At 52.7% G+C, this 14,032-nt stretch overlaps 6 protein-coding genes across 6 annotated transcripts; 4 read left to right on the top strand and 2 right to left on the bottom strand.

Moving 5' to 3' along the window:
- Nucleotides 1-144: 144 nt before the first annotated feature.
- On the bottom strand, nucleotides 145-1,807 carry KVR01_002860 (uncharacterized protein; the record flags this gene model as incomplete). The annotated part of the gene is made up of 5 exons (XM_044784860.1): nucleotides 145-350; nucleotides 408-890; nucleotides 954-1,062; nucleotides 1,153-1,354; nucleotides 1,416-1,807. 5 exons carry the CDS (start codon nucleotides 1,805-1,807, stop codon nucleotides 145-147), a joined length of 1,392 nt encoding a protein of 463 aa, XP_044647875.1.
- Nucleotides 1,808-4,078: 2,271 nt separating this feature from the next.
- KVR01_003183 (uncharacterized protein) lies at nucleotides 4,079-5,041 on the top strand (the record flags this gene model as incomplete). The annotated part of the gene is made up of 1 exon (XM_044790647.1): nucleotides 4,079-5,041. The coding sequence occupies one exon, from the start codon at nucleotides 4,079-4,081 to the stop codon at nucleotides 5,039-5,041; it is 963 nt and encodes a 320-aa protein (XP_044648198.1).
- Nucleotides 5,042-6,937: 1,896 nt separating this feature from the next.
- On the bottom strand, nucleotides 6,938-7,783 carry KVR01_002562 (uncharacterized protein; the record flags this gene model as incomplete). Its single annotated transcript, XM_044785362.1, has 1 exon — nucleotides 6,938-7,783. One exon carries the CDS (start codon nucleotides 7,781-7,783, stop codon nucleotides 6,938-6,940), a length of 846 nt encoding a protein of 281 aa, XP_044647577.1.
- A 1,332-nt stretch (nucleotides 7,784-9,115) lies between these two features.
- KVR01_003814 (uncharacterized protein) lies at nucleotides 9,116-10,208 on the top strand (the record flags this gene model as incomplete). The annotated part of the gene is made up of 4 exons (XM_044786186.1): nucleotides 9,116-9,365; nucleotides 9,456-9,711; nucleotides 9,810-9,910; nucleotides 9,982-10,208. 4 exons carry the CDS (start codon nucleotides 9,116-9,118, stop codon nucleotides 10,206-10,208), a joined length of 834 nt encoding a protein of 277 aa, XP_044648829.1.
- Nucleotides 10,209-10,673: 465 nt separating this feature from the next.
- Nucleotides 10,674-12,095, top strand: KVR01_003917 (uncharacterized protein). Its single transcript, XM_044791138.1, has 2 exons — nucleotides 10,674-10,703; nucleotides 10,755-12,095. The coding sequence occupies exon 2, from the start codon at nucleotides 10,802-10,804 to the stop codon at nucleotides 11,915-11,917; it is 1,116 nt and encodes a 371-aa protein (XP_044648932.1). The 5' UTR covers nucleotides 10,674-10,703; nucleotides 10,755-10,801; the 3' UTR covers nucleotides 11,918-12,095.
- Nucleotides 12,096-12,446: 351 nt separating this feature from the next.
- KVR01_002797 (uncharacterized protein) lies at nucleotides 12,447-13,383 on the top strand (the record flags this gene model as incomplete). Its single annotated transcript, XM_044786401.1, has 2 exons — nucleotides 12,447-12,739; nucleotides 12,813-13,383. The coding sequence occupies 2 exons, from the start codon at nucleotides 12,447-12,449 to the stop codon at nucleotides 13,381-13,383; spliced, it is 864 nt and encodes a 287-aa protein (XP_044647812.1).
- Between the last annotated feature and the right edge of the window lie 649 nt (nucleotides 13,384-14,032).

Raw genomic sequence — 14,032 nt, forward strand, 5'->3', positions numbered from 1 at the left:
TCATTGCATCTGGTATCTTTGAACTGGCTATGTCCTAATATCCTTTCCCTGTTTCAAACCCACTTCATACTCATCATCAGCCAGAATCAAAAGCACATGCGTTCAAGATCTTAGACTTACCCAAACTTCTGCCACGTGTGAGCCTCAATGCTCAATCTGATGATGGGCATCGGCCGTACCATTGGTATCACCATTTTGCTCAAGGTTTGCACCATTCGTTCGGGCCGAATGGAAGGGCCCAAGAAGCCACTCGCCAATCTCCTTGAGGCAAGCCTCGCTCTTGTGTTCCGCATCAGCCCGGAAGTCTGGCTCTCGTACAACACCACCAATGCGTTGGTCAAAGTTATGGACTGTAAGGTTTGGTGTCAGCATGTGTAGCTCAAGGTGCGGGGAGATACACCGCCTACTGGTGTCAGGGACAAGCAGCCACTTGTAGCTTGAACCGTCGTTGTATGTCTGCTCAAAGTGGAATCGCTCGTCGTCAAAGAGCATCTGCCCATGATCGGACTGGCCCTCCCGCCCCACGGTCTGCTCCATGGCAGGGACCTCACGGCCGGCCAGCTTGCTGATGGTGCGCCAGGCCTCATGGGCATACATGTCCAGCTCGCAGCCGATGATCATGACGCGGCGGGGGAGCATGTCATGCTCTGCGAAGAACGGGCTGAGGAGCGGGTTGCGTAGGTCCGTCCCGTGCGGGATGTACGACCAGTCGATCATGGGCGACATGGAGAGCATGTAGTCCGTCTCGCGGGCACGGAAGCCGCCCACTCCAGCCTTGTACCGCCGGAGTCGGCTTTTTTGGTGGTGTGTCACGGTGAAGTCGCAAGGCGGATAGAAGGCGAAGACTGAGTTGACGATGGGTCGGATCGCCGGAAGTTGGGTGACGGTCACTTCATTCATCGCCGTCAGCATTCACAGTCAGTCTATGTTGGATGATGAAGCAGGTGACTCACGCGCAAGGTTGCCGCCAGCGTCCCAGCCGCCAACAGCAATTCGAGAACGGTCGATGTGAGGGGCAATTTCGGAGTCGGAGAGAACGGCAAGCATCAGTGCCTCGACATCCTGTACATAGACCCCGGTATCAGTAGCCGCTGGGTGAGCGCGTCAAGCGCGTTGACAGGCGCATCTAATATGCACACGGATTGTACCCACATGAACAGACATGGGAAAAGTTGTCTTCGGAGCTTTGTTGTAGTTCAGGGCCACAACGGTTGCCGAATACCGACTCGCAAATTTGGCATTCCATGCATCGTTGTCTTGCGGAGTGCCCATGATAAATCCGCCTCCGTGGATCGTGAAGCACAAGGACATCTGCCGAGGCTTCTCCTTGTCGTACGGCTTGGGAAAGAAGACCCTTGTCGGAAGGAATCAGCTGTTGTCAGTCGATAGGAGAATGGACCTATCGCATTACTCACCTGATAGGAAGCTTTGGGCGGCATTGGTAGGTTTTCACCAAATTCGGCTGATGCAGCGGCGAGCGCATTGAGTCTTGCATATCACGGATCAAACTGGCCGGCTTCAAGAATCCCTGAGCTGCACCGAGGGAGATAGAGTAGCCCCAGCGTGTGTACCAGGGCAAGAATTGGGCTTCTCTCTTCTCTCCGGGCTTGTCTTCGTGGGTTGGCGGCTGATAGATCACTGCGCTCTGCGGGCGTGGCTGCTGGCTCAGAGCGCCGGTCTCGCGACGTTGAGAGGCATGATGAATGAGCTCCTGGCTCTGATTAGAGTGGTGCACCAGGGCACCCGCAGAGCTCTCATGCGACTGGGGCAGAGCTTCGGCCGTTTGTGTCGTTGTGGCGGTGGCCATTGTGGCTTGATTTGTTGATCACAGGGTAAGGGAGGGGGAGAGAGGGCGAGTAGAGTCGTGTACGTTCAAGAAGCGGCTGGTCCAGAATTCACCGAACGTACCATCGGTGACCGAGGAGCTCGAGCAGCTTTATCATTATCACCAATGAATCTCTCCTTGCAGGAGAGGACCTCACAGATCTCGATCCTGTTGTATGACGCATAAGTTCGGTGAACCGCATGTGAGCGGCGCATGACAATTTGCTTGACAGCAGGAGATGGATATTACCAATTCCAGATTCGCTGCACTCAAAATTGCATTGCCAAATATCTTCCTGGTGACGTTGAGCCGTGCTATACTTCATGCGCCTTGCCAGTCAAGCAGTTCGGATCGGGATTTGAGCTCAGCTCTTAAGTCAAACACGGCCAGATCCAAGGTTCATCCTCCCAGGCCTTCCCACATCTCTTCCCGAGGCTGTGGTTCCGACGTGCCCGCGTGGTGGAGCATAACCGGGACGTGCCTGAACGAGGCTCTGGAAAGTCAATTTAGACACCGCTATTATGCAAACCCAATCCCGTGAGGACGGTGCTACTTGTGCACGTCTGATTGGTTTCTGCACCAAAGGCCAACATGGGACTCCAGGGGACCGGCAACAGACCAGCGTTTTGGATCAGCCCTTGGCTGCCGCCCTAGTCTCCTTGTACCTGCAGTCGGTTTCAACACTGAACGGACCATCCGGAGCAGAAGTTCTCATGGCAAATCACATGCGAATGTTGTTTCATTTGCCTCCTTTTCCATGTAGGTAGGTCGTTTGTGGAAAATGGGATTATATGTTTGTCAGCAACGTGTAGCACTTAAGACTTAATTTACAGTGCGAGGTCTTCCTGACGAAATCCTTTGACTTTACGTCCATATTAACGAAGCAAATGAACCGGACTAAACCCTCCGGTTGAGACTACCCCATTCTGGAAATGGAATAAGCATAGGTGAGGCCAGCACCCTGGCATCTTATGGGGGCACAGATAGGACTATGATGGAATTGACAGGCTCAAGGCGACAAACTCCCGTGCGTACCCTCCATAATGGGAACCATTCTATAGTTCTGAATGCTGTCTTACAATTGTTCTAAGCTCGAAGTGTTTGAACCTGGTGCTCAGTCTTTCTACACCAATGCTCGAGTAGTACCTCCACGAAGCTCAGGCGGTTGTATTGATCCATTAGAGCCACAGTGAGTATGAGGCTATGAGTTTGGGAGGTCTAGACGTGATGTGGGCTCATCGAGAAATAGGAGTACTGAGGTATGTAAGTGTGCTCACGGTGATCTCACAAGCGCCATCATCAGCAATGACCTTGCTCGGCCGGTCGTCGACCGCTGTCTCGATATCCTCAATTTTTGTTCCTTTTCAAGCGGAAGGTTCTCAAGAGCTTGCTTTACTCTCTTTGACGGCAAAGTGATCCCAACAGAATCGAACCATCAGTCATCGGAATCAACACCCGCAAGGAAATACTTCCAGCTGATGACAATTTCAACACCCTAAGATTCTATGATTTACCCCAGAAAAATAAGAATGCATTGAAAGCGAGCAAGTAGGCGGAGGTTTTCACCAACGTGCAGTTCCTCTACACCGGGCCGTCGAGGTTGACCATTAATTACGGCCGCCATGCATGCTCAGGTTGTCATCATTACTCCTCATCAATTATGATATCAATGACATATACACAGAAATACCTAAACTTGGAATATTGGGAGATGGTAAATCTTGCACACAGTTACTGCAGTTTAAATCAACACAACTCTCGCCAGAGTTGAACAAAGATCTCCCCTGATACAGAAAGACAGGCTTCATTGATGAGACTGTACAAAGCAATGAGATCTAGGGATTCAAAATGAATTTGAAGGGTATCAGACAAGTCTGGAGGCAGAGGCATTGAGTTCTTGAATCTGATGGCGTTGGGCAAACCAAACGGCCTGCGTTTGTTCTCATTTGTATTAATACCTGGTAACAACCATGACATTTGAAATGATCATGGGGGTTCAACCAAGGTGGAATGGCGTGACTTCGGCATAGCGCCATGCCAATATGTCCTAAACCTGTCACTGTTCACAGCAACATTGGACGAAGGGAGTGACCAACGAAAGACTCTGACTTCTCCATCAAGTCTCCATCACATATCCCTCACCCCTCCAGAAGACCAAGCTACCAAATATCTTTTGCCAGAGACATTGCACAAGAAGATCCCACAGCATGAATGGGATTCAAAGGTCGACAAGCTCTCAGGTAGTCCGCCAGCATGGACCAACAACAAACCGACACAGCCTACACAGACAACATTTTCTGGCCAAAGTGGCAGATTCAGTTTGACGATGGGAAGGTCCATCCCCACAGGTTCAGTGGAGTACACCTGGGGCCGATGCCAAAGCAGGCCTCAAAGAGCAGCAACGAACCCAACTCCAGCCATCGGAGTTTCAACCCCCCACTTGACATGCTGTTCATTGATAACTACATTTTCAAGTATTATGAGCGGCCCAAAACCAAGATCATATTCGACAGAGACCCCAACCTCCCGCAAATCTTGAGCGAGGTCCAGAAGGTCGCAATAAACGCAAGCTCGCTGTCTGAGTCGAAGGAAAAGGACGACATATGGCTGAAGAAACTTCGACTCATCCTGCAATTCTTCCCGAAAATCCGAGCCATCACCGTCCTAACCGCCGTGGTGCTCGACCTAGCAAGCCCAGCGCCCATAACAAGGCCTATGTGCTTCATGGATATTGGGAACACCTCGATAGGCGACCGTATGCGCCATGGGATTCTGGCTGGAGGTGACCTGAAAATGTTACCATACGACCCCGAGACCCTGCGGCCCAGCGACTTTGCCATGCAAGAATGGGACAAGCTGCCCGTTGAATGGCCCGCCTTCGGGAAGCGGAAAGTCGACGGAACCGCCCCCGAACTGTACATGGGAACCATGGTCTTCTTTGGGAAAGAGTGGATTGATCTCAACAGTGCTGGTACACCAGGAGATACATGCACCTTAGGACGTCGAAGCGGCGATCCTATGGCGGCTGTCATTTGGAAGGAGATCGACGAGGCACGAAGGGTCGAGGCGGACATCAAAGCGCGGCCCAGGATAGACCTCATGAGGAACAATTCCGTGTTGAGCTCGAAGAAAAAGGGATCCAGTCTGGCACTCCTCAAAAAGGCCTCGACATTCTCTCTGAGGAGTCAGTCTTCGAAAGGTCATCTCAAAGGCTAGATGAAATGTTCTTTTTGGTGGGCAATGAGGATACTTTTTTGACATGGTTCGGATCTGAAGGAAAGAATCTAGCACTGAATTTGAAAAAAAAAAGGGGGGGGGGGGAGAATAAGGGAGAGAGAGAGAGAGAGAGAGAGAGAGAGAGAGCCATGTGATGAGCAAGCCTAGAGCTACTGTTTCCCCCTCGGAGACAATATCTTCAGTACTTTCCGTCATGCCGTGCAGTGGTCCGAATGGGATGCGCTTCGGTGTTGACAGCCCAATTTTGTCCATCCACTTCTATGTTATTAGCAGGCCCCACATGGAGCTCAGAACGGTGAGCCAAGCACTGGTACTTAAGAGTCTCATGAGAGTCACAGCCAAGAAGAAGCTTCGGCTGTAGGTTCTTATAATGATTGCCTGGGGGCAACGTAACCAGGGTAGCATTGTTGAGGCCTAGGATAGGTGAATACCCGCACCCGGTGCGCAGGTAAGTCTGTACCTAGGTACGGAATGCAGTAGTCCATATGTACTTAATTAAGTTGAGTACCTGTATTTCTGTGGGAGATATGATGTTGTATTCTGTTAGCCAGGTGACCTTTGGGGCTGTCGTTGGATTCGAGCTCAGATAGGAAGCCACAGCACCTATCGTATTTTAACTACAGTTATCGACGTCTTATTCCTTTTTAATCGCTGGGTCTTGAGCGTTTACCACCGTATGAAGGCGCCATATAAGTCCTCGGACGTACATGGAATAGAAGCGAAACCAGTAATAAAGCCATCAAGCCCCATGATGGCTGCGGTGCCAAGAGCATCACCCATGCTGAGCCCCCACCCGCAACCATATGCTCGGTGTCGCCGTTGCTCTTAACAGCACCTGGGGGCGCAACTCGTCATCAGGGAATGTATATTCGAAATACCCATCCATGACGAAATGGGAAGTGTCCCGGATCTCTGCTGCCCGCTTTCCGTCCAGATCATAGGCGCTGATAATGTTCGGCCTATCGCTTCGACCAAGACCGCTCGCTGGCTGATCTCCAGGGCTTGCTGGGGGGGATCACCAGCCAACGTGAAAGCGCAACCTGGAAGAAATTGTGCATTTCCAGGTTGGATATGTTAAAAGAATTAGGAGTGATTGAGGAATTACGACGTGGATGGCCTTGCTTTATTTCCTCGTAGCGTAATAATGCTGGCCATGCTTGGCCAATGCAGGCAGCTGGCTCTACTGAAGTCGCCAACGGTTGGACAATACCTAGATACCTAAGGGTCCCATCTCAATCTCTTTCCGTACTGTAGCCACCGTGTGTGTGGAATGAAGAGCACAAAGCAGGACAATACCGCAGGAATGGTATAGCTAGGGCATGGGATTACTGCTCTCCGAAGGTTAAGTAGGTGAGCGTGTTCGTACCAGCAGCTCGTTTTCGCTCCGTTTCAACAAGGAAAAATAATAATAGCAATGGATATGGTGTCTGAGATTTCTCAGACAACACTACTTGGCGTCACAAACCGCAGTCTACTAGTAATACATTTTCATGTCTCCTCAAGTCACTCCGATATCGCAATCTTTTGCATCCAAACTCGATAACTTGCATTGAACCTGTTATTGTGACATGACCTCGTCGATTGGTGGCTAATACCACCACCATTGCACGCCTCCGAACTCCAGAGCTCACCACCGCGTCCCGGGCGGGCTTTACAATCTGCTTTGAACGCCCAGGTGCCACGCAAAGAATACCATAGCGAGGCAAGAGACAGAACCAGCGTCCTAAAATCCTTCCCCAAACCACGCATCCTGTGTACACTGGCTCACCGGACCGTGCCTGCATGCCACCAGCGTGAGTTTGCGTTGTTGAGAACAAATCGGGGCATCTTGGCTCTCATGATCTTGCTCCCACGGCTCCCCTATACGCCGCCCATTTAGTCCTGGGGGACCTCGAAGTGAGCCTCACGCTTGTCCTGGGGAACCTCAAACTTGGCCTTCTTAGCCTCACGCTTGTCCTGAGGAACCTCGAACTGGGCCTTCTTGGCCTCACGCTTATCCTGGGGAACCTCAAACTGGGCCTTCTTGGCCTCACGCTTGTCCTGGGGAACCTCGAATTGCGCCTTCTTGGCTTCGCGCTTATCCTGAGGAACTTCGAACTGAGCCTTCTTCGCCTCACGCTTATCCTGAGGCACCTCGAATTGCGCCTTCTTGGCCTCGCGCTTGTCGGCAGGCGCTGGGGGGAGATTTTCCCTGATCTCCTCAATCGTCTCAGCATCTAAGCCCTTTGGGGAGCGCTTGTCCTGAGGCACCTCGAACTGAGCCTTCTTGGCCTCGCGCTTGTCTTGAGGAACTTCGAACTTGGCCTTCTTGGGCGAGCGCTTGTCAGAAGGCGCCGGGGGGAGGTTCTCCCTGATCTCCTCGATGGTCTCGGCGTCCAGGCCCTTGGGGGAGCGCTTGTCCTGGGGAACCTCGAACTGAGCCTTCTTGGCCTCGCGCTTGTCTTGAGGAACTTCGAACTTGGCCTTCTTGGGCGAGCGCTTGTCAGAAGGCGCCGGGGGGAGGTTCTCCCTGATCTCCTCAATCGTCTCGGCGTCCAGCCCCTTGGGGGAGCGCTTGTCTTGAGGGACTTCAAACTGAGCCTTCTTTGCCTCGCGCTTATCCTGAGGCGCCGGGGATGCAAGCGTCTTCTTGATGCTCTCCGGATCGAGCCCGGGGATTGCGGGCGCGGCTGCCACGGAGATGATGGTGGCCGCCAGCGACAAGACGAGGGAGAGCTTCATGGTGATTGTAAAGTGATGGCTGCTCCAACCAGGGAACAGGAAAATATGCAAGTTGAAATAGTTCGAATGGTATTAAGTGAAGTGAATGAAATGAAATGAAAGTAGATGATCCTCTCAGAACAATTCAACACCGAGCAGGCTGCCCGGCTCTTCATATACTTGAGGGCTCAGAAAGCATCTTCGCTGACTTTCGGCCTTGTTCCACTGCAATATTTGATATTCAAATGTTTTCACAAGCGCGTTGGGTGTAAATCTGACTTCGCCCCACGGATTGTCCGTTCTCACCAGATGGCACTTGCATTAATCCAGATAGTCTCATCCCCGCTTGGCGATCAAACTGGCAGTTTGGGTGGAAGGCCAATTACTTCGTGACCGCTGAGTATCAGTTGCGACCGAACTCATGTCGTCAGTGACAGACTGGCACGAATAGAAAGTTCGGGTGGACTTGAGACTGCATCAGATCCTCGACAGCTGTCACAACTTCAGTCGAGCGCGCTTGACAACGGTGGCATACCGACAAGGCAACCCGGACTGAGGGCCAGGGTGGAGGGGTTGCAATAAGGCTGACACAAGCGCCGCCGGCGCTCACCGTTACTATAGGGGGTGGTGGATATTTGCATAGCCTTTTTCGGGGATGCCCCACTACCTTCACTGAACCAGTCTTGCCAGTCATCACACGTGCAACCTTGCAGGTTGTCGTATAATGTTAGTGGTTGTGTGAATATCCGCGCATAGACTTTAAGCTTTTCAGATCGGCCGTTATGGAACTTGAAACCCCTGAGCGGGTCGCATCGCGGATGTCCATGCTTGTCAGGAATCTATAGTCCGCCGCTCTTAATGGTGCTTGTTTTGGGTTGGCCCCCATGGACCCTCACCCTGTATCACAGCAGCCGCAGATCTTAGTCAGGACCAGGCGAATGACGGCAATGGATCGACTCTCTGACCGCGATATTGTAGGATCTTAAGAGAAATAGTCCGGGTTGTCGGCCAAACGTACAATGCCGTCGGTACACACATTCACGTAATGAAATCTTCAACGTCTTGTTCAGAATCGGTGTATATGCTTAAGTCTCATCAACACGTGTCACAGGAGCGTTTCGCTGGTGGCGGCACTTCAAGTTGAGCCCATCCTAACATCTCTGGAAGGCACCGGCCTACTCACCTATCTCCCAGTTCATCTTTTCAATCATCTCGCCTCTTCTCTCTCATCCCATCTGCCAGCATCAGACGCACCTACTACCCACATCAGACTCACCCACTGCCCCCATCAGACATAACCACTTCCTCTATCAGACGCACCCACTGCCATCATCAGACGCAGCCACAGCCGCCATGGAGAGCCAAAAGTACCACCTACTTGAAGGGAATACAGCGGAGGAACACGACCCTCGTCACGCCCCTCGTTTCCGGTCAATGCCTAACAGAGAAAGAGAGGCAACGCGCAGAGAGATCCTTTATATCGCCGCCATTGGCGTAGGCGCGTTCGTTTCCGGTGTCATCTTCACATTGGCCTTGTCAATTCTCCAGCCCCGACTCGGCGGACGTGGAAAGTATGAGACAGGATTCCGAGAAGAAAGCCTGTGTAAGTCTGACCCCATGGCGAGCTGGCTACTCGCCATGCTCACCGGCCCCGGGTGTATCGTCTGACCTGCTCGTCTAACCTGCTCGGCAGTACCTGCAGAACGTATACAGCTTGAAGAAGTCCGCTTCAAATCACCGGTTGACTTCGAGACCAACGGCCATGAGTTCCTAGTCGCCAATCCAGACGATAAGGCCTACGTCGGCGACACGACACCAGAGATTGACCGGGCGTGGGAAGAGATGCTGTGGGGGAGGTATTTCTCAATATCAGAAGCTGAGGCCAAATCTCTGTGGGGAAGTAATTACAGGGAATATTGGGACCATACTAGGTCTGGCTACACGGGCGGGTGAGTTAGCTCCATGCCATTTCCTCTCGGTTTACGCCCCTAAGCGTAATGACGGAGGAAGATAAGAATATGCTAACAGTATGATCACAACTCTCAAGGTTCGACATGTTCCACCAGTTGCACTGCCTCAACCAGATCAGACAGGCCTTGCATCGCGATGTCTACCCAGCCCTCCCAATCCACGGCCCCGTACACACCGGTTAGTCTTCTAGTCCCCATTCCGCCACCCACATTTTAAGTGCGATGTCAGCTAACACTCCGCGATGTTAGAACACTGTATCGACCACCTTCGCCAGTCGATCATGTGCTGGGGTAGCACGTCCGTCGTCCCACTCAAGTACTTTGAAGGTTATAAGAGCGAGTACGTGAAGACAGACGCGCTGCACACTTGTCGAAAATTCGAGCCTATCCGCGAATTCGTCTCGGAGAGGTTCAACGGCAGTCTGTTCGTCCCGAGGCCGGATGGATACGTTGACACAGGAGACAATGCGTTTTGATCGGATCATAGACTCTAGGCAGCCCTAAGATGGGTCGGCGCTGGGCCCGTTCAGGGCATATCATTATTATCAGAAGCGTAGCAGCAACGAATGTGTGTTTGAATTGATTCTCTTTTTCCCTGGGGGATTTTCAGCGAATCAGCTGTCATCTCAGGCTGACAGCATCTACGTGACACTTTAAATGGAAGTAGTAAACCCCGTGAGCCGTCACATGCGTGGGAATACACGGAACCAAGACTAGTAAACAGGCAGCCAACATTGAACCTTTCTCAAGCCCTGACACAAAATATAATCGTCATCTACTCCAAAAGAAGGATTCAGACTATTTACTATAGTGCTCATAGTATACTCAAAGATCTCGAAATCAGTCTCCCGTAACTTCCTCCGGGATGACTGTCCGGGACCGATTCCGCCGCTCACGGCGATCCCCGCTCACTAAGCGCCACCAGTCTTTTCCGGATGCCTAATCTACTTATGTACCTAGTAAGACGATAAGTAGGTAGTAATTCCCGAGATCCTGGTTTTTTTGCAGCTGACATCTATCAGTACTCCTCACGAGCGCGCTCTCGACGACCCCCTCCTACGTTGCAAACATGGCAGAGACAGGCAGCACCACCAGAACGCTGACGGCCAGCTGCCATTGCCGGGCAGTGCAGTACAGCATCGAGATCCCACGGGCCAAGCTTCCCCTGGGCGTCCACATGTGTCACTGCAGCATCTGCCGCTACACACACGGGACGATGTGCATATTCCACGCAGAGCTGCCTTCCGGGATCGTCCCCACATTCATCGCGCCCTCTTCAAGATCGAATCTGACGGGCTACAAGCACGCGCATGCCCAAGCCGAGCGCTTCTTCTGCACCACCTGCGGGAGCCACATTGGAGACGAAGATATCGAGGTGGCCGAGGGCGCAACAGAGAAAGAATGGAGGATCTCGACGAGCCTCTTCACGGAGCAGGGCGAGGACCTGTTCCAGATCAGGACGCATTGCTTCACGGATGGCTCCACGGGCGGTACGGGGCTCTTCCAATTCCTGCCCCGGATGGGCGATCGTGAGATGAAGACCTTCAACCCGGGACCAGACAGCGGCTGGTGGTCGGCAGGCATGGTGGACGAGCTACCGAAGCAGGAGTTTGACGGTGAGGGGAATGAGGTCCTACGAGCCGGCTGCCACTGCGGCGGGGTGTCCTTCACGATTCCCAGGCCGACGTTGCCCGCCGTCACCAACGACCCGTTCATATCACGCTACATCTCGCCAGCCGAGAAAGAGAAGTGGAAGGCCTTCCTGGACGTCTGCGACGACTGCCGCCGCATCGCAGGCGTGCACGTCGTGGGATGGGTGCCGGTGCCGCGGGCGCTGATCCAGCCGCCCATGCCGCCAGGTCTGGCTCCGTACGGCACCATGAAGACGTATGCATCGTCACAAGGAGCATTGCGGGGCTTCTGTGGCGACTGCGGCGCCACCGTGATGGCCTCCTGGGACGTCAGGACGCCAACCCCCGAGCAGCAGATTGTCAGCGTGCCCGTTGGTATCTTGCGAGCACCTGAGGGAGTCCTCGCCGAGAAATGGGTGACTTGGAGAGGCTGTCTCGCCAATTTCAAGAGCGGACATCGTTTTGACTCTGCTTTTGCGAACAGCCTGCTAGAAGGCCTTGAGAAATGGTCGAGCCAGCAATATGGCAAGGCTCTGATTTACTCAGTTGATTGATGGCTATCAAAGTTGTCAACTGGTCTATTTATGGATGCATCTTCTTGACTGCAGTGAGTGGTCTGATTGGGGGTATTTTACTAAGGAGCGGGTGGATATTCAGTTTGGTCTTTAGATTTCACTTGGTTATCTCAATTTGCCCAAGGGCGTCAATGTCAATTTTGTTGTGGCCGTGTAATATCCTGCCAAGACGTGAGTGCACACCAACTGAAGCAATTCAGGGTGCAGCTTTGGGTATATCGAACAGTGAAAATTCATCTGATATCCCGTCTGGCAAGAGGGCGGTTGCAATGATGTTTCAAAAATGGGCAGAATGCTAGTGTACGGGGGGCGACAGAGCAGGTTTGTTTCAAGTTCGGATGTGGTGCTGTTTCAACTGCGAGAGCAATCATCTGTGTGTCGTCCCGAGGTCTGGCTCCATGTCGGCACCAGCTATTTGAAGCCATGTCAGATTTCAATTGACCTGCGACCACAAACACTCTGTACACAGATTCACTCATATCGTCTTATGCTGATTAAAGACGTCCAAATGACTTCAAAGGCATTGCTCGGCTTCAACGCGGCCGCGGCCGTTGGGGCGTTCGTTCTCTATCTGAGCGGCGCGCGGGTGGTGCTCGACGGCAGCAGCGGGGAGGCGCAGTCGCTCGTCAACGTAGTTCAGACATCGCAAGCCAGCTCATCATCACCATCTGATGGAAAAGGGAGCAACTACACGTGCACACACTCAGAAATGAAGCCAAAATTCCTCAGCTACGATCCTATCATGGTCTACATCGAGAACTTTATAACCCCATACGAGACGGAGCATCTCAAGAAGCTTGCGTGAGTCCGGTCCCTGTCGCCCCAGTCGTCCGAAAATGGAGCGAGAACACTTATCTGAGATACTCTTCCACAGTCTGGCAGAGTATGAGCCATCAGTGGTGCAGAATTTCAACAACCAGGCCGGGGCCAAGAAGGTCTTCGTGGACTCGAGCTCCCGGAAAAGCGAGACCGCGTGGCTCAAAGGCGGCGACCCAGTGGTGGACTGCGTAAAGTCTCGGGCAGCAACATTCCAGGGCTTCGCCCCCAACGCCACCATGGAGCAGCTCGCGGTGCTCAAGTACACCGAGGGCGGCGAGTTTGAGACGCACTACGACTTCCACTACGCGACGCCCCGGCCGGTGGACCGCATCACCAGCTTCTTCGCGACGCTGGAAGCATCCGACGACATCGAGGGCGGCTCGACGTGGTTCCCGTTCGTGCTCCAGCCGGCGTGGAGGGACAGGGAGCCTTGGTGTAAGTGGTTAGACTGCTCGTACAAGAGGGGGCTGGCGGTGCGCCCGATACCCGGGAATGCGGTGTTCTGGGTCAACTTCAGGAAGGACGGGTCGGGACATCGGGACACAGCACATGGAGGGCAGCCGGTGTTAAAGGGTTCGAAGATTGGGCTGAACATCTGGACTCGTGGCAAAGTCAATGGGAGCTGAGTATATTGACTCGTGGCATTTGTACGGTACCTGCGTTGAGATTTAAAGTTCGCTAGGGTGGCCTTGCATGAGTCTTCGGCCAGGCCATGAGAGACTGTCCCAGATCAACTGGCTCGTTTTCGGATTTTGCAATCTCTTGAACTCAGTGAAACGCGCGTTCCAAGAGACTAGTGGAACATGCACGATTCATTGCGGATTTCATTGGGAAACTGATCGTGCTCTGTGACGCTTTTTCACCAAAAGTGACATGACAATATATCCAGTCTGCAGCAGATAGCAGCGTGCATATTCCGGTTGGAAGTTGCAACACACATTCCGGGATTTAGAAACACGCCTCGAACTGGGATGCATCAGATCACAATGGAGTGGAAAGGAAGAGAGAAGTATGGACACGCATATTTCGAAAAGCACAATCTAGGCAACTACGCCGCTGAGCCAGCAAACGGGCAATTTCCGGCTTGTGGGTTGGAAGGCGGGCGAGGGTCCAGGATGAGTGTTTCCGACCGTCTACACGGTAAAAAGAACACCAAAGCGAAGTGTCAATCTCATACTTGAGCGAGCTGACGATGTCTGACTATTTGAAGCCGACCTGGGCAAGGTAAGGTTACTCTTTAAAGTGCAGCTACTTCGCCGGTTTACAGCTTCATTC

Source organism: Diaporthe batatas (genome assembly GCF_019321695.1).
Source record: "Diaporthe batatas strain CRI 302-4 chromosome Unknown Contig00003, whole genome shotgun sequence".
NCBI classification, from domain to species: Eukaryota; Fungi; Ascomycota; class Sordariomycetes; order Diaporthales; family Diaporthaceae; genus Diaporthe; species Diaporthe batatas.